Genomic DNA, 27199 nt, shown 5'->3' with positions numbered 1-27199 from the left:
GCACATGTAGTTCTCAACTAATGTGTGTAATGTAAAGAAAACTGTTTATTTGTAACTAACAACAACATACCACTGTTTTATTGAAATAAAATTGGGATAACAGACACAATCTAAAGAAAATAAGATAAGATACATGTCTCATATAATGTTAACTGCCATAATCAATCAATATTTCTATGCATATATGTGTATATGTTTTTGTATGTTTATATGAAGGGTCTGCCATCTATTTTATGTGGAATCTATATCTTACATGGAATCTATATCTATGTTCTAAACAATTTTACCTTGAGAATTTTTAAAAAGAGGAATTTTAAAAATAGCAATGGAATTTAAAAATAGGAAGAACAGAGAAGAACATAACAATGTAAACCCGGAACAAATAAAACCATAGTAATTGCTAGACAATGATTATTACATTCCAACAGAACAATAATTTTCCCATTTATTTCACTCAATTTTTATTATCATTGTGCTTAGTATGATAAGTATATGTGTTAAATATTTTTTTTTTATTCTGGTGAGATTGGCGGAGGGGGGGTGGTTTGGGAGTAACAATGAGGGCAGCTAGGGTGGTGCAGTGGATAGAGTATTGGGCCTGGAAGCAAGAAGATCTGAAGCAAGAAGATGCTAGTTGTGTGAACCTGGAAAAGTCGCTTCACCTTGTTTGCCTCACTTTCCTCCTCTGTAAAATGTGCTGGAGAAGGAAATGACAAACCACTGCCAAGAAAAGCCCAAATGGGGTTTGAACAGCAGCAAACATCTTGATGGCTTAGTATCTGAAGCTTTGTAGCTACTGTACACTAATAGGAGAGTTGGAGTAATAAACCTTGTTTTAACCTTGAAAAAATATTAGATGTGAGACTATAATATTTATTCAGTATTAAGGAGGGTTATAAAAGAAGTTGAAATATCAGTGCATGGCAAGTAGAGCAACAAAACAAATGAAACAAGAGTAATATTTTGTTTTAATATGTTTTGTTACTACATAAATTCAGAAAGACCAAAGATTATATTAAGTCCTGTAAAACACAACTCTAGATCCTAAAAGACAAATTAGTATATAAAAAGACTGTCATTCTTCTCCCTAAATAGTAATATAATAAGTAGGTTCTGTCTTGTTTTAATATAAGTGAGTTAGGTTCTTTGTAATAAATAGGATACATGCTATCTATGCCCAGACATTATAATGTTTTTAGGGATGGTTGCAACTAAATAGTATACCAAATTGAAGAACTTTTGTAAGTGGACTGTATGTTGGAAGTAATCAGAGTTAGCTTTAGGTATGAATACAATGAAAAATTTTGTGGTGAAAGCATTAAATTTTGATAACACAAATTTGTGGGGGGGGATTTTCTGAAGAGGCAAATTTAATTATTTTGATTATTTTAAGTTACATTAGTACTATTTTTCTGAACATTAAAAGAAAAGGGAGCTTTTCAATGATTTTGAAAAGGATTCTCCTTACTTCCTTCTTATACTTCTGGATCCCTTTTCTAGAACTAACAATTATACAGGGCAACTAAGCAATATAGTTTTATTTGAGGGTCTTATCTAATTCAAGATGAAAAAGGAATATAGGAGGGATATATTTTTAAAAGAGGTAATCTTTCTTTCTTTTTCTTTTTTAAAAATATTCTTCCACATTTGTCATGTTGGGAAAGAAGAAACAGAACAAAAGGTGATAGCTATGAAAAATAAAAAACAAAAAAGTGAAAATAATATACTGCATTCAAACTATGTATAAATATACATACATTCATGAAATAATGTCATATACATGTATGTATACAAAAATCCTATTTATATATTTTAACTTTTATTTTATCTTTAATTTATGAAATAACACAAGCATTTCCATAACATAGAAGTTTGTAAAGGTTGGAAAAATAACAGCGATACTGATAGGGGGTAACTTATCAAAAAAAATGGTCTATTATTACATGACTGCAGGTTTCTTAAAAACCATAGTTTAACCACATATGTTGTATGAAATTACTTCTAAGGACCTGAAGAAGCCACAAATCGTATCATGTTGATTTATTTACATAGTATTCTAGACTTTGAATTTTTGAAAAAATATCTCAGTCTCCAATATTTCCCTCAGAAACATTGCCACAGAATCCCCACTAGAGACAGAAGTAACAATTCATGTTTATATAGTGTTCCCTTTACTTAATGAAACTTGTTCATTCATTGATTAATTGATTTCCTAAAAGTACCACATAGCCCATTGAACTAGAGCCCCTGAAATTTTATCTCAAAGTTCTCTGTAGCTAAACAAAAACCACTTTGTAGTAAAGCCAGTTCTTAAATTCTCATGATCCCCAGGGAATAGAGGTACCTCTTTGTTTTAAAAAGTTGTATGGAGACGGCTAGGTGGCACAATAGATAGAGCACCGGCCCTGGAGTCAGGAGGACCTGAGTTCAAATCTGACCTCAGACACTGAATAATTACCTAGCTGTATGGCCTTGGGCAAGGCAATTAACCCCATTTGCCTTGCAAAAAAAGAAAAAGTTGTATGGCTTAGTATTTGATGTGATGTTCAAAACCGTTCTCATCACTAATAATAACTGTCAATGATAAAACTAAAAATAACATTTTATATTCACAGTAATTTAATTATACTATAGTGATGTTAGTATTATTTATTGTATTAAATTTATTGATTATTATTAATATAATATTGAATTATTATATCAATTATATCAATAATAATATTAGTATTAATTAGAACTAATAATATTCACATTACTTACTAGGTAAATTTGAAAACCCTGGGCATCCAACAGTAAAGAGCTCAGCTCCTTAGTACCTATTCTCAGACTGTAGGCATTGTAAAACTAAAAATTACAAAAGATGGTATGTGTTTCTATAAATCCTGCTAACAAGTTGCTGGGGTTTTTTTAATTATAGAAATCTGATAACAGAATTGTGCATATAATTTCATGAAGAAAATCTAATTGCTTTGGCTAGCTAAATAGTTCTGTTAGTAGTACTGCCACTAAGATCTACATTAAACCCTACCCTGATGCCTCTTCATGATATGGAGTATAAGCTCTGACCAGACCAACCAAACTAGACAGACTTAAACTTGGCAAGATAAATTAAGTTTGGAGACATCAGCAGTATTGTTTCAAGGTGATGATTTTTTTCAGTCACTATAGTTATCAAAGATGATTTATTTTGTCATAAAGGGATCGCTATCCTTTTCTGGTAGAAGTACCCAAGATATAATATGGAAATATGTTAATCACAACTGTACAAGTAGAACCTATATCAGATTGCTCAATGCTGTGGGAAAGGAAGAAGGAAAATGTGAAACTCAAAAGCTTACAAAAAAATTAATGTTGAAAGCTATCTTTGCATGTAATGGGAAAAAATAACAACATAACCTAAAAAAAAGTACCTGGAATGGGTGAAAATATAGATCCCTAAATTAATGAAATATAAATGGAAGATTGATTCTTTCAGTAGTAACAATTCTTTCTCAATCCTTTTGAAAATGTATTGAGAAGAGGACAATGTCCCCCCCATTAAAAAGCTTTGTAAAACCTTCTAGATAACACAGTGGATAGAGGACTGGACTTGGAGTCAAGAAGATCTTAGTTCAAATCCAGTCTCAGATGCATACTAGCTGTATGACTCTGGGAAACCCCTGTTTGCCTCAATTTCCTCAAATGTAAAATGGGGAGAATTTTAATACCTACCTCCCAAGATTAAGATAATACTTCTAAAGTCCATAGTGTAGTGCCTGGAATATAGTAGGGGCTCACCCCCGCCCCCACTAAGGGGGGGGGGGGAGATTGTGTTGGAAAGTCATCTGCACCTAAAGAAAGTTAGAAGCCTTTTCTTGCTAACAACTAAAATGTTAACTCCTCCATAGAGCCCTCTTATATCCACTCCACACTTCAATTTATTTGTTAAAAAACCTACTATATGCAAAGTATTGTGCTGAGTATTGGGGATTTAAAGATCAATGATTCATCCCCTACCCTCAAAGAGTTTATATTCTACTGGAGAGGTGGAGAAGTGAGGTGGAATCATATACACTAATAGTATGCAAAATAGAAGTGACAGTCAAAGAAAATACACTAAGTATTCAATGAAAATTTGAGGAGAAATAGAATGAAAAAAAAATCATCTTTCCATCCTCATGGCCTCTCATTGTACTTTTTGTCTTTCAGACACTTTTTATGTTTTGTTGTTATAAATATTTGTATCAATGTCTTAGTTTCTTGCTAGAGTGTTTAAACTCCTTGAGGTCTGGTACTATGTTCATCTCTGTATCTCCTCCAGTACTTAATATAAAAATCTTTATTTAGAAGGTACTCAATAAGTGTTTGGAGCATGATTGGATAAATGGATACAGATAAAGGTGTTATTACTAATCCATCATTAGTGAGAAATGTGCTTTAATTAGGAAATATACTAGGATGAAAAGAATTGGGTTCTAATCCTAATTCTGCCATTAACTGTGTTAACTTTGAATCAATTCTTCCTGGGTCTTAGTTAACCTATCTGTTAAATGGGAATGATATTATCTGTCTTACCAATCTTACAGGGATAGTAGATGTATCAAAAGAGATGACGTATTTAAAGGTCTTGATAAACTTAATATCAGATGCAATTTACAAGTAAATGATATTTGAATGTAAAACATTCCATATCTAGTATGGTGTGCAAGGAACTCCTGGTGTGGAAACTCTCCACCTCTGTAAATTGGCAACTTCTTTGTAAATTTTAGTCTTATAAGAGTTTCTTAGGACATTGAAAGGTTCAGTGATTTCCTCATGGTCAAACATTTAATGTCAGAGACAAAACTCAAAACTAGGATTCCCTGACTCTAAAACCTATCCTCTATTCATTATACTCTGCTGTCTCTTACAGAGTGTAGGTGATTGATGTCTGTTGAATGAATAATGTATGCCTATTTTAATTTTATTTGATCATATCACCTTGTTTAAATTCTGTTTGATGGGGCCTGTGATATGTTTAGTGGATATAAATGGCCTATAAATATTTTGTTCTTCTGCAATAGTTTTTGCTTTGTTTAGTTTTGTTTTGCTTTAATGATAAAAAGGAAAAGATTCGGGGGGCTAGGTGGCGCAGTGATAAGAGCACCAGTCCTGGAGTCAGGAGTACCTGAGTTCCAATTCGGCCTCAGACACCTAGCAGTGTGGCCTTGGGCAAGTTACTTAACCCCACTTGCCTTTCAAAAACCTAAAAAAAAAAGGCAGAGATTCTCAACTTTACTGAAAAAGAGAGGACCTCAGTAATGAGCTTCCTCTTTTTTCCAATTCTGCACCTCTGAGCACCATTATATAATTTTTTATTCAGTCCTTTGTTCCATTTTCCGAGAAAGAAATGGTCCTTCTTGCCAAAGTCAACTGATTTCCTTTTGTACTTGATTCCTTCCCCTCTTGAAACTTCCTTGGACTTACTGTTCTGTCAATCATCCTCTCTTTTCTTAATTTCTTTCTTTCAAATGTAAATTGAGGGAATGCCCTTCAATTAGGGAATGGTTGAACAAGTTATGGTATGTGAATGTTATAGGAGTACTATTGTGCTATAAGAAACCAAGAATGGTTGGACTCTAGAGAACATAGAAAGAATTACAGGACCTGATGCTGAGCAAAGGGAGCAGAACCAAGAGAACATTGTGCATATTAACAACAACACTGTGAGCTTGATGGATGCAGCTCCTCTCTGCAGTAGGATAGCGTAGGATAACTAGGATAACTCTGGGAAACCTGTTATGGACAACGCTATCCACATCCAGAGGAAGAAAAACAAAACAAAAGAAAAAAGAAAACACCTATGGAATCTGAATAATTACCTTCACTTTTTAAATTTTTCTCTTATGTTTTTCTTTCCTAACTCATAGCTTTCTTTCTTTTCCCTTAGCCTTTATTCCTCACACAGAAAATGACTAATCTTAAACATGTATATGTTCAATATTCACTAGACTGGTCACTACGAAGGGAGAGGAGTGGGAAGAGAGGGTGGAAGGAAATTAGGTATATAAATATACATTGACATTTGAATGAATGTTGAAAAACTTCCATAACATGTAATTAGAAAAATTAAATAAAATATCAATTGGAAAAATAATGTTCTTTCTCTTTTTTTCCCTTCTTTCAGGTTACCCTTCTACAATGTTTCAGCCATTAAATAAATTGTTCCCCTGGTTCTATTCATTTTACTCTTCACAGTTCATAAAAATCTTCCTAGAATTTTCTGAAGCCTTTTCTACTGTCATTTCTCAAGGCTCAATAATATATCATTATAGTCATATGCCATAATTTCAGATATCCCCCAATCAACAGATATCCCTTTGTTTTCTAGCCCTTTTCTACATACAAAAAGTGCTGCTATGAATATTTTTCTGTATATTTGTCTTTTTCCTCTTTCTTTGATCTCTTTGGAATATATGCTGAGTGTGATATCACTGGGTCAAAGATTATATATAGATAAGTGAGTTTTTTGCTAGTTTTAAATTGTTATCCAGAATTATTGAACTAATTCACAACTTCTCTAGTGGTGGATTCATTTGTCTGTTCTATTTCTCTTTCAAAAATTGTAATTTTCCCTTTGGAAACATCTTTGCTACTCTAATGGGTTTGTGTTGTTTGACTTGCATTTCTCTTGTCATTAGCAATTTGGACCATTTTTGCCCATATGTCATTGTTAGCTTGCTTTTCTTCATTGGAAAGCTAGTCATATACCCAATAATATGTCTTTCTTACATTAAGAAAATGATTAACTTAGTAGTCACAGTCAAAAATGCCTACTATAGTACTATGACAAATATTAATCTTAATTGTTTGGTCATTTTTTTTCTCTTTAAAGTTGAGGAAGAATTGAATGTATTCATAGACAGAGGAGAAGTAGCCAGAAGATCAGGGAAAACTGGACTAGAATCCAGTCAACAATTGTGTAATATTCTTCAGCTCTATTTAGTAGCAAATTAGTAGGAGCAAAAGAGGTAGATGGTGGTATGAGAAATGCAAATAAAAATAAGAGATAATTCCTGACCTCTTGAAGCTAATTATCTCAATTTGGCATAGTAAGCCTAAGAGATAATGAGTAAACAAAATATTTGTTGTATGGTATCTAACTCTTTGTGACACTATGGATTGTATTCTCCATGGGGTTTTCTTTTGGCAGAGATATTGGAGTAATTTACCATTTCCTTCTCCTGTATTAAGACAAAAATAGATAAGTGACTAGCACGAGGTTACACAACTAGTAAGTGTCTGAGGCCAGATTTGAATTCAAGTTTTTCTGATTCCAGTTCCAGTGTTCTATCCACTGAATCATCTAGCTGCCTCCAAAATAGTTTATGATAAATGCTAAATGTATAGACAATAAATGCCAAAGGGTGCTTAGTATTTCAGTATTAAAGAGGTACCACCTCCTGGCTAAGTGGGATGGAACAGAACAGATATTAATCAACAAAGTGAACTTCAACTGATACCATTTTCTTAAATGCTTCACAATAGTGAGTTCTTGATGGATAAGTACACTGCAAGGTCTTTGAGCACTTAACTTGGCTAAGAAATATAGGCATTGAGGTGGCTCAGTGGATAGAGGGTTGGGCTTGGAGACAGGAAGACCTGGGTTCAAATGTGGATTCAAACACATACTAGTGGTGTAACCTCCAGCGAGTCACTAAACTCTCCATTTCCTCATCTGTAAAATGAGCTGGAGAAAAAAAGAAGGCAAACAATTCTAATATTTCTGCCAAGAAAACTCCAAATGAGATCATGAAGAGTAGGACTCAACAGAATAACAAGAGATAGTAAAAAAAATTCCCTAGAAATATGAATCCTTTATTGAAGTAAGAAAAAAAAAGTTGAATTTGGAGTCAAGAAGATCTGAGTTCAAATCTAGCTTCAAATTCTTATTAGCTGTGTGACCCTTGGCAAATCTTAACTTCTGCCTGCCTTAGTTTCTTCATCTATAAAATGAGAATACTAATAAAACCTATCTCCCAGAGTTGCAGTAAAGATAAAATGAAATATTTATAAACCACTTGAAAAAATAGAGGCTAGCTAAATCAAAATCACAACTCAAATTGCACATCCCATGGTCAAAGGATAAATAAAGTGGACACAGATATTTTAATAATTGTCTACTTTGTAGATTTTAAACTTAAAGGAATTTTGTGGGGATTGGATGGGGAGGGGAGGGGGAAGGAGTGGGAGAAAGAGTTGTTTTTACTACCTTGACAGACTAAACTTAAATAAGCATTTAAACATGGAGAAAATGTAAGAGCCTTTGAGTTAAAACTAGAATCTGAAACGTATTAAATAAGGAAGATTCTTTTATGAAAGGCCTCTAAAGTTGTCTTACATTTCTTAAATCAATCTGTAGCACATAATCAGTAAAAACCATATCATTTAAACAGAAAAATCATAACTTAAGCACTCACCCTCATGCAGCTGTGTCCCATTATGGGCTGTAACTTAACACATGCATTTCAGAAGTTGTTAAAAGTGAGTTCAGGCTAACAAATCTATATTGTTAAAAAAAAATCTCTGGTGAGAAGAGACTGCATGGTAGGAAGAAGGTACTAGGTTTTGCCACAAGACTGATGTCTGATATTTATATTGTATTACAATTTATTTAGCTTGCTTTTTAAAGGAATAAATAAAATCATAGCAGATATTAGCATTAAAATTTTAGGATAGCATTCCTTAAAACAGACTGGTTTTGGGTCAGGCAGAATGAATTTTCTCTGAAACTGGATATTTTATCTCTGCCTGGAGGTATATTTATTGGGAAAAAATGTTCTTAATAGACTCTGATTTTTTAAAAATATGCCACTCGTATCTGAGTAGAGTAGAATGAAATAAACATCCTTCCTTTTAAAAATTCAAATGGCTATAAAAATAAATATATGAAATCAATCATGAATAGACTTTGGCTCATAAGAAATCCTATAATGTGGGAGTTAAAAATGACCAGAATTCAAATTATTGTAATAAAATTGTGTTCTAAATTTAACTAGCAAACACCCTGAAGTTTATTGTCATTTTCATGCAGGCATACTTGATGTGGTAATATCTAATTTCTGTATTTCTCAGGATTTTTCTTCTGATTACTTGGATTTCTCAAATGTTTTTCTTTAAATTTATAAAATTAAAGCATATAGAAAAGTTGGCTCATGAATATGCATATTTAATGCACACTTGACTGTCAGAGAATTTTTGTTATTTTATAGTACATTTAGTGAAATCCATGATGAAGAGGAGTTAAAAAAAATTAGACTTGTAATCTGGTGCCAAGCCTATAGAAGAGTAAAGTGCCCTTTCTTTTTAAAATAAAATGCTCACCAATTGGAGATAAATAAACTTCCAGACATTTCCCAGATGGAAAGATTTATTCACCTTAACCATGTAAACACATTATAATCCAAGAAACAGTCGTGTCTTGAATAGTCATTTTCATTTTACTGTTGTATTGGGGAGAAAAATATTAGTGACATTGTGATGATATCGTTGACATTTGTACAGTTAAAGGCCAGATCATATCCACAGAAGGGATGAATAATTAACATGCCCTAGCTTTGGGCACAGATTGCTTTTCCACTGGAGATATTACCATGGAAACTTGGTGGGCCTGTCAGTGGACAGGCATTATGGAGTGCACTCCAAGTTGCCATGGCTTTTGACCTTGAAGGATTTATGCAGAAGGGGTTTCCATGAGAGAATGAGAAGAGGGGATCAGGATGGGGTGCTCTCTGGGAATTCATTCTAATCCATCCAGATATGGCACACAAGGATGACTTGTGATGATTGTTCACCTGACCACTATGAGTGGAGAGCAGCAGAACTGATCATATTGGAAAGGGAGGAGAATGGTGACTAAACTAAAATATAGAGTGGTGAGTTGGAACCAGCCAGAGGAAAAGCACAGCATCCAGGCTCAAACATCAGATAATGGTTTATGAGACCATCTGGGTCTCATCTACAGCACCTTTGCTGCCCTGAAGCAAAGAGCAGCTTTCATTTATGTATCCAATACTTTTTGACTTTTCTCTCCAAGGGATAAAAGGGAATAAGCATTTATGTAGTACTTGACACTATGCCAAGTATTTTGCTTTAAAAAACAAAACAAAACAAATCTCTTATTTGACTCTTACAACACTAGGAGGTAGGTGTCATTAATATCCCCATTTTACAGTTGAGGGAACTGAGGTCAAGTGACTTACCCAGAGTCACACAGCTAGTATCATGGACTTATTCATGTCTCTCCAATATGGTGGGAGGAGGGATACAAAAGTAAAGACAGGCATTTGTTCTCTTCCTAGCATGCAGACAATGCATTTTGGAAGGCATATTTCTTTCAATTGTTTACTTTTGTTGCCATGCTGTTTTAAAATTTCTCTTGACTTTTGTTTCAATGCTATTTCATTAGGTAGCTAGGTGAATAGATAATTTTTCAATTTTGCCAAAAAATACTGAGAATCTAAAAACTACTACCAGGGGTTATAACTATAATCCTTTTTCTCAGCATGGAAGACAATTTTGACAAGACCATGGTCACAGAAATATTAAATGTGGCAAATGGAGAGCAATTGTATAGCCACTATCACTTCAATGATCTATTGCTTTTTCTGTGTGGGTGCCAAGCCTGCCAACTCATATCACAGTCTTTTTTTTTAAGAAAGTGAAATAAGTGTGCTCCAGTCTGCACTCAGAATTCATTAATTCTCTCTCTGAAGGAGGATATAATTTTTCATGCTGAGTCTTTTGGAATTGTCTTGGATTATTGTCTTGACTAGAGTACTTTCTTCTTCATAAGGAGGATAAAGAGAAAATGAGGAGGAAGAAGTGGAGGAGGAAGAAGAGGAAGAGGAGAGAAAGAAGAAGAGGAGGTGGGGAGGGAAGGGAAGGTGGAGAGGACGAAAAAAGGAGAATGGATAGAGGAAAAAGAGGAAGAAGAGAAGATGAGGAGGAGGAGGATGACAAAGATGATGAAGATTATGATATCCCCAGGAACAATAATTCTGGATTATCTAGCTTTACACACATTTCATGTATTCTTCACAATAGCCCTGTAAGGAAAGCACCATTTTTATCCCCATTTCCTAGCTAAGCTAATTGAGGTTTAGAGGTTAAGCAATTTGCCCAGGATCACATAAGTAGTAAATATATGAATCAGATTTTGAACCCGGGCCAAGGGATTTGAAGTAGAAGAAAAGACTAGTAAATGGGGGAATAAGGGAATGCTTCTTATTAGTTTTCATTTGTAACATGAATAGAAAATACTTTGTTATTTTTTCTACCAAACTGTGAGGAAAAATTAATAACTCCTGGGTGATGAATATCTAATATATAACCTAAGGAAAATGCTGTGCACTATATTATCCCACATCAGCAGAATGAGAAAAGAAAATACTCTTAAAGTATTTCTACTTGGGCAGAGGTAACAATTCACATTCACATTCACCTCAGGACAAAGTTGTTTTTTCACAGCTTAATTTAAGACAAAATCCAGATTTACCTGCACTCTCTACCCTAAGGCAAGAAGTTAAAATCTAGAGCAGGAGAAAATAATTTCTAATGTTCCTTTTCATATTTAGAATTTAATCTGCTCATTTTAGAGATGGGAAAACAGGCCCAGAAAGTTGAATTTATTTGTCCAAGATCATGCAAGACCAACTGAAAGGGACAGGATTCAAAGGTTGAAGTGTCTGTTTCAGAACACTGGAAAAAGCATGCAATTTTTTTGTAGAATTTGGAGACAATTTTTTAAATGTTTTACTTTGTTCACTGCCATCACCACCACCATTATCACTTTTCATCAACTGTGCCTCAGTAATAAAAGAATACTTAGACTATTCTTTTATTTTTTTATCCAGTAATCTCCCCTTTCTTATGTGGGTCTGGGGTTGGAAACCTTTTATGCCAAGTTATGCTCCACTTTTGTGGCATTAGGACTGGGAGATGAGAGGGGGAGGAAGGGTCCATTTGTCCTGTCACTGATTGGCAACTGGGGCAGAAATTTACACCTGTTCTTAAGTCTCCCAGGTGACCTGCAGGAAGCAGACCTGGTGCAGAGGCCTGGCATGTGAACCCCTTAGCAGCAAAAGTCTCTTTTCTTCTCAAAGAAATACATACATAATGCATACAAACATACATACATACATATGCATATAATTACATCTGAATTCAACATCAGAAAGTAAAATATTTTTTCACATTTACTTCATACCCATGGTAGTTGGATGTTTCAACATTATAAAGAATTTAGGTATAAGAATGTACCCTGGGGGTGGCTAGGTGGCAGTGGATAGAGCACCGGCCCTGGAGTCAGGAGTACCTGGGTTCAAATTTGGTCTCAGACACTTAATAATTACTTAGCTGTGTGGCCTTGGGCAAGCCACTTAACCCCATTGCCTTGAAAAAACCTATATCCTGTCAGTTTTCTATTTACTCTTCTGAATAAAGAAAGCTATGGGGCACAGGATTGGGGTGATAATTTTATTTTTTGCCCATCACAGCATAGTGGCAAGTTATTTTGAGGTAAATGATTATTTCTTTCCATTCTTTCCCCAAGACCATCTGATCAAACTTTAAAAAGTATACTCTTAAGTCCCTATAGTGAACATTTAGATGTCCTATATAGGAATGATTTTCTGAAAGGCATGTTTTCCTTTCCCTCTTGCCTTCTACTTGCTCTGTGGATAGCTACTGATTTTGCCTGTAACAAGGAGGTGGGGTCATGCTGTTTCAATTTCTATAACTCTCACAATAAGACTCTTGAGTCCATACAGGACTCAGAGCAGACCATGGGATCATGCTGATTTTTGCTACTTGTATCACTTCCTACTATCCCAAACGCTAAGCTTCAGACTCAGAGGATCTTTCATGATCTGGGCCAGCTGGATCATGCAAGAACCCTTTTTTATTAATGAATTTTGTTCTAATGGAGGAGAGGGAAGGTCTTTCTATCCCTTATTACTTCAAGTAGCCTGGAATCCAGGTAAATACCAGTGCAAAAAATGTAGTTGTTGACAAGTCAAGATGAAATCAATGCCTGTCACATCTTGCCTGAGGGGCAAAGTAACTTCCAATTTAATTCAGAAAGAAAAAGCTGGCAGAACAAAACAATGAACCAATTTTTATCTTTCTCCACTGCACCCAAGTGAGTAATTTAAGCAAAAATAACACCTGGCAAGCAACACAGTTCAAGTCTCAGAAATCAGGATACCAAACTGAAGACCTACCAAGGTAGACAGAAGCTGCAAAAATACAGATGCAAAGGAAAATCTGCAAATTATTGAACTATAAAAATCGTTCCACATGCCATTTGTCTTTTAGATTACTCTCTACCTAAAGTCCAATCTTACCAACCTTTGTAATGTGAAACCTACTGTAGATAAGACAAAATATACAGATAGTCTGTTTTGGAGCAGGATATTAAATTGGTTCCAGAAACCAAGTTACATGACAAACAGTTTAATGGTATTGCTGAAACTGAAAGAGTTGATTTCATATATCCATTATTAATGGAAAGAAAATCAAACAGATTCTGAATAAGCTTTTGCCATAAGATGTGGTTATACCATGTTAATATTTTGGAGGGCAGAAATCTCGGGCAATTTTATTGGCCTTTTAACTGTGGAATATAATTTCAAAATTAGTTACAAAAAGAAAAAAATTATAGTTGATTAATTTTTCTCAAAAATTTTTTGAAGTAAATATACATGTGGGTTAAAAGAATAGCCAACTTTACCTTCATAGCTGAATCATGAAAAATTAATTCTAAAGATTCAGACATTAATTAGTTATTATTTCAAAGATTCAACTGTGCTCTCACAACTGTGAAATAACTTTTTGAAAAGTTGATTTAATTTTTAAAAAATCTCTAAATTACTGCTAATTTTCAAAGAAAGATGTCTAAAATACTTGTGAAACATATCACAGGTAAAATAATTCAGCTTGCAACATTCCCACGTGAAAGGGAATCATTTTCCTGAAATCAGGAATGAGTTAACTATCAGTTCTACCCTATCACCCAGCTGCAGAAAGATTTAACAGAAACAAAACGTAAATAGGATGTGACTAGAACATTTTAGATCTATTATCTGAACAGTCAAGAAACTTCTTTTCTTCTGTACTTACAGTCTTTAAATACAAGATCTGGGTCTCTGTGAGGCAAAACTTGGGCAATGATGTGTCTCAGGGTTTCCAAGGTTCTATCCATCTTGGCTCTGTCTTTTCGAGACTGCATGCACAATGTGTCCTCATGCCTGAATTTTTCCAGCCCTGTACTGAATTTGGGCAGTTCATTGATGCACTGGATTACCAAAGAATCTCTTTTAACATCTGCCAATCAGACATTGCCCAGAACCTAAAGACCTCTCAGTGGGCCCTCCTCCCTGGCTCACTTATCTTTGTTGAATGCTGAGCTAATTAGCTAGAAAGGCTAGCTGACTGGCTAGCTCCTACTGCTTCCTTCTGTTCAACACACCCACCTACAGGCTAGTTCTGGAAACTAATCTCTGAAAGGCTTTTTTTCCAAACTAATCTAAGGCTTTTTCCCCTTTTCTTCCAAATATTGCCTGAATGGACTGAAGCAGATTAATTTTGACTTTTTGTTGTTGCGGTTGTTAAATTGTGGTTCCTTTTTTCCCCAGGAGTTTGAAAACAAGATGTAAGATTTCTCTGCTAAATTCCTTACAAATCAAATGTAGAAAGACTAAAGTCCTAGCCATTTAGATTTTGCAAAGATTATTCTATATAAGCTAAATGGGACAACTAGATAGAGAGTGCTGGGCTTGGAGTCAGAAAGATTCATCTTTCTCAGTTCAAATCTGGACTCAGACACTAACTGTGTGACCCTAGGCTAGTCATTTAACAACCTTCACTTCAGTCTCTTCATCTATAAAATGACCAGGAGAAGGAAATGGTAAACTACTCTAGTATCTTTGCCAAAAGATTGCAAAGAGTTGGACATGACTAAAACAACTCAACAACAATAAAATGTGGTAAGCAATAGGATAATAAAGCTTGCTGTTTGAATTCACAAAAGTCAGTCATAGAACCCAAATTCTCCTGCCCTTCTCATAATTTCTGATGCCTATAGAAAGGATAATAGCTGGATTTCTCTCACAGTTGGTCAGGGTATATTTTCTCTACTAGTAACCCTTTAAAGAAAAATTCATTCACTAAACTCCCCACAACTATTAATTTATATTTCATTTTTTTTCACTTTCACAAGGATAACACTTTCTAAGAGAATTTGTGAAATTGAGAAAAGTAACTAGAAGGTATTTTGAAGGTTCAGGAAAATGATATTAAACTGAAAATGATGGTTCAGATGAGTCAGTATAGAGAAATCATATCTTCCTGTCACTACAGTTTTAAATTTCACATTGTATGTTACATAGTAAAAATCTGAGAAAGAAAGAAGAGTGCTTTGGGATTACATTGAATCAGGAAGGATCCAAGATTGACAAAAAGATGTGAGACACTGGAGCATATTAACAAAGGAGGTTGAAGAATCATTTTCACATGAATTTTTAAGTGCAGAGTTAGTAGCTATGGAAAGAGAAGAATTTTCAAGACCATTGCAAGACACTTTAAAATTCTAGCATTCTACTATGGACTAGATTTCTTTTTTTAAGGACCATGCCTTAAACACAAATTACTCTGGTTCTCATTGATTGGCCAATAGTAGCTCTCAGTCCAACCCCAGTTTGGTCATTGTTTGGGCCCTGATTGATGCTTAGTATAGTGCCAGCCCCTAACAGAAACCATATACATTTTAGTGATGATGATGATGATGATGGTGGTGATAGAATCCAATTGGAGAAGGAAAGAGATGTGAACTTAGGATGATCTGCATACAAAAGCTATAGTCTGTTGTGACTTATAGTTATAGTTAGGCAGGACCTACCAAAAATTGCACTATGTCATCTTGTCAAAGACTATACTCTCCAAGACAGAGTCTAATCCACACCACAAGAAAGTGGAGAATAAGACTTTGTTGTGGTTTTTATTATTGTTTGGTCATTTATGTATTTCAGTCCTATGCACGAGTTTAATTTGTTGCTGTTCTTGTTTGTTATTTTATGTTGTTCAGTCATTTCAGATGTGTCCAACTTTTTTTGACCCCAGTTGATATTTTCTTGGCAAAGATGCTGGAGTAGCAAATATGTTCTTGTCCCACAAAATTACTCCACCTCCTTTTCTGATCATACATTTCTAAAATGATACTTCTTATGATACTTCTTGAGTATATGTCAGTCCTACTTCATTAGGCATAATCTTTGAAGTCACTACAGTTCTTGAAAAAGGATCTCCTTTTTTATTTTAAGATCACAATAGTATCCTAACCGAGTCTGCAACTGGGACTGAATATGGAAACAGTAGAGACTACAGTGCCCATTGAAAAGCAAGACAAGGTGGTAAATCAGATTAATCCATGAAACAGAGATGCAATGTCCTATGAAGATGAAACCAGGCCTAGTAGCAGAATGACTCCTTCAGAACAGACATCACCTCAGGATTCCATAAAGCAAGAAATGACATTAAGGTCTTGCATTTCTGAAGACACTGGCCACCTGTGTTCCTTAGTGTGTATCTCATTTGTACTAATTTGTGCTAGTTCTTGCTATGTCATTTAAATAAATCCCCTTACTAAAAGCTAATTGAAACTACTGGCTGATTTTTAATGGGAAAACTATAAGTGGGGATTCATGAACTATAGTATTTGGCATATAGACCCATAAAGTTATCCCTGTAATCTGAAAAGCAGTAATCCTCTGACAACCCCACTGTGAGTATGGAGTGCTGAGTTAGGGCAGTAGACCATAGTGGATATTTGAATATTTTAAAACTATTTTGTGGGATGGCTGTTATAAGGATAGATGACACTAAAAAATGAGGAAAACTATGTAGCAGAAGAATTGTGGTTGCTGGGTGAACATCATTTTCTACAGGCTATAATGTCATCAGAAACATTAAGGTTTCTTCTATTACTAACTTAACTAATACCCAGTCAACAAGTTATTAAAATGACCAACCCCTATTGCTGCCACAGGACTTGTGACAAATGAAAAAACCATGATTGACTTCACCTGCAGGGTCCTCATAATTTTTTCTCTCTAAAGAAAACAAAATGTGTATGAGTGGCTGTATTAGAAATATAAAAACAACCCTGTAAAGTTCAGACTTATGTAAACATCAAGAGCTTTGATGACTTTATATATTTGAGGAATTTTACATCTGGGGAAAATAAAAGGAATTCTGATATATATGAATTTCACAGTATTAGAAATTGGAGGTTATCCTGTTCTAAACTCAAACTCCAATCCTTCAGCAGTTTTCTTTTGGCAAGATACTTAGAAAACAGCAACAGCATGGTCTCTCATCCTTCTTTTTGACAGAAGCTGTACAGTTAACCTGAGAAATCCCAATACAGTCTATTAATTTTGTTCTAAGATCTAAAATTTTTAATATTATATTTCATATTGAATCTCATTCAAGAGCATGGCATTACTAATAGCAAATTCTAAATTGGAAATTAAAAATAGGTGGCTGTTTCTAGTCCAGATTAGGCTAGATTACTTCCCCTACCCTTAATTCTGTCACAGAACTGTTCAGAGATAGGAACACCTTCCCACTGTCACATTAAAAGATCAGAATTTCTCTTTAAGTGGTGGAAACTGCAGAAATGGTTAATTTATATTTGTTGGGTGGTCTCTCTCATTATAGACCTCTATGAAGTAAGATTATTGAAAGAGAAGAGACAGTTTCTACTCTGAAATTTCTATATTCTTGGTATGGGAGAAAATACATATTAAAAAACAGTCCAGTCTTTTGTCAAAAAATGATACATTTCTATACTGTCCGATAGAGTTGATATCTTGGTTAGCTTTGATTCCTGTTTTTGTTTTCCCTCTTTAAATCTATTACAAAAGATGACTGGTTTGTAGCTGTGGGGAAGGGATACATTTGGAACTAGAGATGTATAGAGATAAACAGAAAAATGTACATTAATCCTTATTTTAAAAAAGGATGTATTTCAAATATACTTCTTTATTAATAAGACATTTCTATTGTACTTTAGGATTTACAAAGCAATTTCCTCTCAACAGTCCCATAAGAATAGTATAGATATTGTTATCACCATTTAGAGATTAGGAAACTGGAGCTCAGAGAAGGGCAGTAAATTGCTTGAGTTTAAATGTCTAATAAGTGTTAGAACTGTAATTCTAACCCACAACTTTTGACTTCAATCTAGAACAATCAGAGGCAGAAATATCATAAAAAGCATAGAAAGGCATTCTTAAAAAAACAACAAGGGTATCATGAAGCAAAAATATCATTAAGGCATTATGGTATAAAATATAATCAAATAAAAGCTGAAATAACATCAAATTCACTGGGGAACACAAATTATATCTAAGAGTCTTGGGACAGAGAAGAGGAGAACATCATAAGATCACAAAGACTCAAGAAACACTATGTCCAACCCTTTCATTTTACATCTGAGGAAAATGAAGTACATAGAAACAAATTCTTTTTTATAAGGATAACTCTCTGGGAGGAGCAAGGGGATGATATAAATGATATAAAAAGAAAAAGTGTCATGTAAATCTAATCAAAAAATGTTTTTAAACCAAATTAGTGGATGCCCTGAAAAAGAGAATGGAGAAGTTAGACCTGAAGTGAAGTGATTTGCCTATAGTCACAAAACTATTATCTAAAAGCAGAATTAAAACCCAGGTCTTTCTGATTCCAAGTTCAATGTCCTATCCACTTTACCATACTGAGCACAGGAATAACCATACAGGTTGGAAAGCCAAAGAAAATAATTTCAGAAGCAGGTAAGAAATAAATGATCACTTTTAATGAAAATCTTTGAGTCAGCTTGGTATAGTAGATAATGGGCCAAAATTGAAATCTGGAAGATCTGATGGGTTCAAGATCCGCTGCTGATATATATGGGTTGTGTGATCAAGGTGAAGCCACTAGAATAATTTTCTAAAACTATTCTTTGTTGAAGAGGAGCTAGATGGTGCTGGGTCTGGAGTCAAAAAACTCCTCTTTTCTGAGTTCAAATGATGCCTCAGGTACCTAATAACTTTGAAACCTGGGCAAGTCACTTCACCCTGTTTGTCTCAGTTCCCCCATCTGTAAAATGAGCTTGAGAAGGAAATGGCAAACCGCTCCAGTAATTTTGCCAAGAAAATCCCAAATGGGGTCAAAAAGAGTCAGATAACTGAACAAGTTGCCAATCTGAACTGATAGTTTCCTTATGTTTAGGCCCCCTATACTAATGAAAGAAAAAACTGTGAAGAAGAATCAGTGGCTAAGAATAGAAGATAGAAAACATTTAGCATAACAGTGGATAGCTCTCTGAAAGGGGACAGGTGAAAGGACAAAGCGGAAATGATGCTTTTTTTTTTTTTATGTTTTTGCAAGGCAAATGGGGTTAAGTGGCTTGACCAAGGCCACACAGCTAGGTAATTATTAAGTGTCTGAGGCCCAATTTGAACTCAGTCCTTCTGACTCCAGGGCCGGTGCTCTATTCACTGCACCACCTAGCTGCCCCTAATGATGCTGATGTTAACAGAAAAGATGTCAATAAAAATCCAATTTAAAAAAATTTTAAACTAAAGCAGTAGATACCCTGAAAAACAGTGGAGGACAAAGAGTTGGAAAACCAACCAAACAAACAAACAAAAAAAAATGAGTTACAGCAATGGCAAAAGACAGAAAATTTGGAAAAACATGAAGCATTTATAATAAAAACAATTGGCCTGAATGATAGGGAAATGAGAGATTTCTTAAAAGTAATTGATTTGCCATGCCAATTAATGAAGAAATACAAAAATGCAGAAAACTCTGTGTTAGGAATAGGATAAATGAAAAAAAAAAGCTTATCACAAGGTAATTTTTACAGAAAAATAACACAAGTCCAACTTAGAAGATCACTCCTGTATTTTCATCCAGGCCTTTTCTGACTCATAACTCAGCATTGGCCTGGGGAGTTCCCTATAGCCTACCAGGTTGACTTTGATAGAATCACTCCTTGGTAGTCTTTATTTTTAAATTTTTGATATTTTTTTCTTTAGGAGTCTTGAGAAAAGTTTTGGGATATCCTTGCTCTCAGATAAGGTGGAGGCCCTGTTGCTTTAGGTAAGCAAACCTTTGGCTGTACTGGTCTAGAACATTACTAAATAGCACAGGAGAGGAAAAAAACAACAAAAAGAAGTGAAAGGAAAGGAGAGATAAGACCCAAGTGCAAAAGCCTCCTCTTGGCAATATCCTGGGAGACTTTCTATAACCACCTCATGACCAACTCTTGTGATTAAAGAAAGATAATTATAGAGAATAGACTGGAATCCAAAAGAAAAGGATATAAAAACTAGGAAAATAAGATGCAACAGTAACTACTTAGACTATCTCTGTAGCAATGCTGGGAGAACTAGAGGATCCAAAAACAGATAGAACCTTTGCTTTAAGTAAATGTATTGATGCTTACACAGTAAAAAGAAGGTAGAGCTGCTGAATATCCAGTCAACCACGGGGTTGTCTCTACAAGTTGGAATTTTAAGTAATTTAAGTAATGTTAGGGCAGTGGTGGTGCAGTGAATAGAGTACCAGTCCTGGAGTCAGGAGATCCTGATTTTAAAAGACACTTGACCCTAGGCCGTGTGATCTTGGAGAAGTCACTTAGCCCTAATTGACTCACATCCAGGACCATCTCCTGTTGTCCTGCTCCATATCTGGCCACAGGAACCACATGGCTCTAGAGGAGAAAGTAAGGCTGGTGACTTAGCACAGCTCCCTCTCACTCAAATTCATTTCATGTGCTTGTCATAGCATCACCTCCTCTGATGTTATGATTTGAGAATGAAGGGCAAATATCATCAACTTTGTAGCATTTTTATGTGTAATATGGCTGAATGTTAGAAAAGTCACAAAAATTTCTATGCTCATTAAGTTATCAAAAACATAGAAAAAAGTAGTATTCATAGATTTTCCTACCAGCATTATTTTGTGATTATAAAATTCTCAGAAGAATCTTAAATGTGAACAACAAAAGAATGATTAAATAGATGACATTATATTAATGTAGCATCAGAGGTAACAGGCATTAAGGATAGAAAGCTGGCTTCCAAATCAAGAGTGAAGACAGCCAATGGAGTTGTCAAAAAAAGACATAAAGGAGAGAATGGAAACAAAGACCAACTTTTCTTACTAGCTCAGGGTCAACCCTGTTTACCTTCAACCTTGCAGAGACAAATAGAAAGTGAGCTGAAGCATTTTTGTTATGTTCCAGGCCAGGAATGCTTGCCACTTTGCATCATTTATGAAGATTTTAAATAGATGAATATAGCAGACAGATCTTATTTAACCATCCCACTGTTGTTGGATAGTTTTGATTCTAGTAAAGGAGCCGTAGCCAGGGAATTTGTTCATTTAACTATCACTGTACTTGGGAAATTGTACAGCAACAAGCATGGATTAAATACTTTTGAAAATATCAGCCTTGAGGACCATCAGGTAGCAGAAAACAGGGTTGGGATGGGGGGGCAGGGCACAGTAAATTCCTAAATTATCTATATATTGAACAAACTTTAGTATTTCTTTTTTGTATATTTACCTCTCCTTATTTTGAAAGAAACAAACCAGAAGGATTTTCCTGGCTAATTTCCTTCCACTTCTCTCTTTTTTTTCTTCAGGATGAAATTCTAATCTCTTTTCAATTTCTGAAGATTTTAAGAATGTCAATCAGGAGGATACTATTGTCTTTGGCAGAGCAGCATGGGCTGGGTGCATATACATAATAAAGGCAGGAATGTGACTGAGTTGAGGGAAGATAAAGACCTTGTCTCTAGGTGAAGTTTTTATTTCAGCCTCTCACTATGGGGTCTCCTCTCTAGTTCTTTCCAACTCTTCTATTTGGGTGAGAATTCTCATAGAACCATAGATTTAGAACTAGAAGATACCTTAGACCTTGTCTAGTCTAATTACTTCATTTTGCAGATGAGGAAATTGAGATCCAGAGGTGTAAATTTACTTTTCCAATATCACCAGGTAGTAAACAGCAGATTTAGGAACTTGGGCCTTCTCACTACAAATTATTCATGAGGCAATAGAAATTGGGAGTCTAGATGCTCAGAAAATTTGGGAGAGAAGTAGCCTTTGAAGTGCTGATTACGTGCAGTTTGGCCAATGAAGACTAATAGGGGAGACTCAGAGAATGACCATCTTAAATGAGAAAAATGATCTCCAATAGAGAGACAAATTCAGAAAGTTTAGTTTCTGAATGTGACTACTCTGTATCTAGAGATCTCTTGCTGGAGATGGGTAATCTAATAAACTCCCATCATCCCCTCTGCCAATAATTCTCAGATCTACTTTTCAAGCCCTACTCTCTCCTGACCTAGAGTTTTGAATCTCCAACTGCCCATTGGATGTCTTGAAATGGATGTTCTGCTGTTGGTGGTGGGTTTTGTTTATACCTGACTCTTCTTGAACCCTGGAGTTTTCTTGGTTTAGATACTGGAGTGGTTTGCCTTTTCCTTTTCCAGATGAGGAAATTGAAGCAAACCAGGTTAAGTGACTTGTCCAGGGTCATCCAGTTAGTAAATGTCTTAGGACAGATTTGAAGTCAAGAAGATGAATCTTCTTGCTTCAAATCCTAGCACTCAATAGCACTTGCTTCAAAATCCTAGCACTGTGCCACCCAGACATCTCAAAACCTATACATCCAAAACTGAACTCATTATCTTTGCCCTTCAAGCTCTCCCTTCTTCCTAACTTCCTTATTACTATCCATTGCACCACAATCCTCCCCAGTCACCAGGTTCAAAACTTAGATATCATCCTCAACTCCTCTCTTTCTCAGGTCTCCATATCCAATCAATTTTCATGTCCTATTGCTTCAAGCTTCACAGATTCTTTCATAAGCTTTCTTCTCTCTCCTTAGACACTGATGCTGCCTTAGTGTAGTCCCTTATCATCTCCTGCTCTGGCTCCTGCAATAGCCGTCTGGTTCTCTCCCAGCTTCATCTGTCCCACTTAGGTCCACTCTCTACTCAGTTGATAATATGGTTTTTCCTAAAGTGCATGTTACTTAGTCCTCAATAAATTCCAATTAACTCCAAAATCAAATACAAAATTCTCTGGCTTTTAAAGTCCATCCTAACTGTCCTTCTCTACCTTTCCAGTCTTTTTATGCCTCAACTCCCCTTCATATATGCTGCAATCAAGCTGATGTTGGGGAAATTGGTGGTGTGCTCAAAAGGTGAGAGTTCTTGAAAGTGAAAAACTCGGGACTAGTCTTGGTGAGAATGTCCTCAAGGGAAGTTTAGGTCTTATTACTCCAGCTGCATTTGGTGGGAGCATGGAAGACCTTGCTTAAATGTATTTCTCTAGTGGATTGGACAAAGGTGGTGCTTGAGGAGGGGTTTAGCATCTGGCTCCAGGTATTCTCCAATATGCACGCCCCTGGGTGGCCCTCCAAAGAGTGGCCAAGACAGTACTCATTGCTCATGGGTGGTGGTCTACACCCTAGTCTTCCCTGTCCTAAAAGGTGTGACCTTCAAGTAAAACATGGCCATTTCCTGTGCCCTGCTTCAAAGTGGCATTGGCCTCTGTGCTGCTTTTCAAAGAGGACATAACCATCCAAAGAGGACGTTTTCACTGGCTCTCCTCATTTCTGACACTTGGATTCTTCAAAGTTCTAATTAAAATTCAATCTTCTGCAAGATGCCTTTCCCCAAGTCCTTTTAATGCTAGTCTCCCCCAATCCCTATCAATTATTTCCATTTTTCCTGTAGATATCATTTATACATAAATTATTTTTGCATGTTGTCTCTCCCATGAGACTATGAGCTCCTTGAGAAAAAGAATTATTTTTTTTTGTTTTTCTATATGTTCCGAGCATTTAGCATAGAACTAGGAAATACTCTGAAAAGAACATACAGACTCTTCATTGACCAAAAAATAAGAGCTTCTTCCTTTCTGCCCATCCAGGAAGACCTTTTCTGGTTTGTGGCTGAGTATATTAAGAGTTGTTGTTTGCTAAAGAAACTTTTAAAGATCTCTGGTCTTTTTTATAAAAGAATTTAAAAAAGCCATTTTTCCTGATATAGCAGACATTAGCCCAATACCTAATGACTCTTGTTGAAACTGGAAGCAAGGGGGTTTGTTAATATATGGTCAATTGATCTAGGCATGAGAAAATCAAAGAGCAACCAGGAGACCAGAAAAGCAGCTTACAGAAAAGAAAATGTGTCTGTCTTCTGTACAAAGAGATTGGTTTTTTTGTTTGTTTTTTTGCAAGGCATAGGGGTTAAGTGGCTTGCCCAAGGCCACACAGCTAGGTAGTTATTAAGTGCAGGAGGTGAGATTTGAACTCAGGTCCTCCTGACTCCAGGGCCAATGCTCTATCTACTGGACCACCTAGTCACCCCTACAAAGATTGTTAAAAAAAAACTTTATTTGGGGGTTGCCTTCATTACTGCAGTAAACTCAGGAAGAAAAAGTTAAAATGAGTTTATTTAACCTGCTAAGTCAGTAAGCATTGGGTGTGGATGTGCTTCACTTTGAGCTATATTCTGCCTTTTATAGATAGGAGTAAGTCACTCCCAGATAGGGTTTAGCTATGGGGATTGGATGGATAGCTAGGTAGTCCAGTAGATAGAGCTGGTCCTGGAATCTGTTAAGACTTATCTAGCTTTTTGACCCTGATCAAGTCATTTCAGTTTCCTCATCTGTAAAATGAACTGGAGAAGAAAATGACAAATCATTCCAGTATCTTTGTGCAAAAAACTCCAAGGTCACACAGTTTAGTAAGTGTCAGTGCCTTCCTGTCTCCAAGTCCAGTATTCTATCCATCAAGTCATTCCTGCCCTAATTGCCACATTCTTAAAAGTTTTAAACAAGGCTTTAAAATGTAATCACCTAGACTGATAGCTGAAGAAGCATAGAATAATACGGAGCGGGGGAGCCTTTGTGTACAGAGCAACCTCATCAGAAAACACTGTTGAACTGTTAGCATTGAAAGAATGAGTTGCCCCTCCATGATCACTAGTTGTGTACTCTCCTAAATTTTTCACACCCATTCTTCCCACTTTTGTGGGAATGTGACCCAAGTTTATTAGAAATTTGATTGCTTCTACTCCTACTTTGTTATTTCACTAAATATCTTTGCTTTGAATGAAGGGTGTTCTCTAGCTGATTTTTAAAAACAAACACATTGGTGGGGGTTCATGAGCTATGATTTTGAGAAGATGTAGATAGGCATAATACCTTAAACTTGGTACTAGAAGACACTGTCTTCTCTGGGAGATTCATTTTATGAGTTTGGAGGGGTCCTCATTCATTTAGAAAACATGGTAAATCAAAATCTCTCTCTCTTAGGCATTGTGGTTAGTTAAGCTTTTACTCTGTCACACAAATTTGATTTGCAGACGTGGGAGAAAAAACTGATGCAATTAGCAGTAATATATAGAACTTTTACTCCAGCTCTAGCTGATAATTTGGTTTTGTAAAAAGTTGCTTATGAGAACATTTTAGAAGGTTTGACTTAAATGAGAGTTTTACCTTATTTGATTTATTTGGCTCTATTTAAGATGGAATTTAACTTTACTTAGATCAGGAAATGTAGATATTGTAATTTAAAAATATACTGAAGGATAACACCAAATTATCAGTACATGTTTGATATTAGATAGATGTACTCTAATAAATGAAAAAATTTTTTTTAGGAATTTAGCTGACTCATACCACAGAATGTATTCTGGAAATGATACTGACTTCTCTAACAGCTCAATTTCATATGATATTTACAGAAATAATTACCCTAATGGTGAAAGAGTATTATTCATTTTCCTCTCTGTTTCTGTCGCTATTTGGGGAACAAACTTAACATCCCTCTTTATTTTATCTTTTTCTGCATAGTGGTGACAGGATTTCATTTGGAGTATAGCTAAAGAAGTGCGATTTCTGCTATGATACACTACTCTTATTTAGTGTTTTTTTGTTAATTTATTTTTTTGCTGTATGGTGCCTTGCTCTGATTTAAAACAAATACTGAATTGCCCTGCCAAAGAGGAATGGTGAAAATACCCTGCCTCAACTTGCTACTAATATTTCCACATGTTACCTTAATTAGGCAATGAATGTAGTAGCTACCTATTGAAAAAAATTCAAATAAATATAATTTGTGCTTTAAAATAATTATATTGCTAAAGACACACACCCACCCACCCACACACACACACATATATGTGCCATGTAAATAAAAAAAAACCAGTCAGTGGTTGTGTCTAAAGGACTAGAATGCTGCCTTAGGAGTGTGAGCTGTCCTGACTATGATTATTCCTCTTCCAGTGAAGGTGTTTGAATGGTAGAAAAATATACCATTCTAATTATGGTAGATCTCTGTTATTTATTGAGATGTCTCATTAAGTGCCTTTTGTTTCAAACTGATTTCTGATTAGTCTGGTAAAAGTGAAGTATTGTTTGGAACTATGGTTTTGGACAGATGCTGAGTCAAAAACAGCCTTGAACTTGGGGTCACTTTCAGAGGCTGAATATTCTGAAGGACTAAGACTCACATGTAGCCTTTCATCATGACACTGATTAAAATCTTACATAGTTTTTTCACCATAAAACATGAACTTTTCTTCTTGACTCTTTTGATCTGGATGGTTAGATTCCATGAGGACAGTGACTTTCCTTTAATGTTCATCTTTTGCTAGTACTTAGCACAATGTTTGGAAGGTAGGTAAGGTACTGTCTTTTATTTGTGGAAAGGGGCATAAACAATTTTGAGAGAATTTTGGAGAAAGTAACCCCATTAGAGAAAAATACTTGGGGATTTGAAACATAGATAGCTAATAATAGCTAACATTTATAAATTACTTTTTATATGGCAGGCATTGCTTCTTGATTCACAATTATCACAATAACCCTGGGATGTAAGTATTTTATTAACCTTATTTTATAGATTAGGAAACTGAGTCAAGAGACATGCTCAAAGACACATAACTAGTAAATATATGAAGTGGGATTATGAAAGAGGATCTTTCTGACTTGACTCCAGGCCCCATGTGGCTATCTACTTTGCCACTGAACTGTCCCTTTTCTTGATGAGTTAAAGCAGCCCTCAGAGTAAAGGAGATCCTTTATGTGTGACTGTTATGAGAACTTT

At 35.4% G+C, this 27199-nt stretch overlaps 1 protein-coding gene across 1 annotated transcript in view; it reads right to left on the bottom strand.

Annotated features, from left to right (window-relative positions):
- LIX1 (limb and CNS expressed 1) overlaps positions 1-14387 on the bottom strand; it is a 62808-nt gene extending 48421 nt beyond the window's left edge. Inside the window, exon 1 of the mRNA XM_074202657.1 lies at positions 14140-14387. Coding sequence (XP_074058758.1) covers positions 14140-14248 — 109 coding nt within the window. The 5' untranslated portion in view covers positions 14249-14387. The remainder of the gene's footprint in view (positions 1-14139) is intronic.
- Positions 14388-27199: the final 12812 nt, after the last annotated feature.

The sequence above is a fragment of the Macrotis lagotis genome, chromosome X (genome assembly GCF_037893015.1).
Source record: "Macrotis lagotis isolate mMagLag1 chromosome X, bilby.v1.9.chrom.fasta, whole genome shotgun sequence".
In the NCBI taxonomy this organism is placed as follows: Eukaryota; Metazoa; Chordata; class Mammalia; order Peramelemorphia; family Peramelidae; genus Macrotis; species Macrotis lagotis.
The sequence above is the reverse complement of the archived record's forward strand: the minus strand, read 5'-3'. Positions and strand labels throughout refer to the sequence as shown.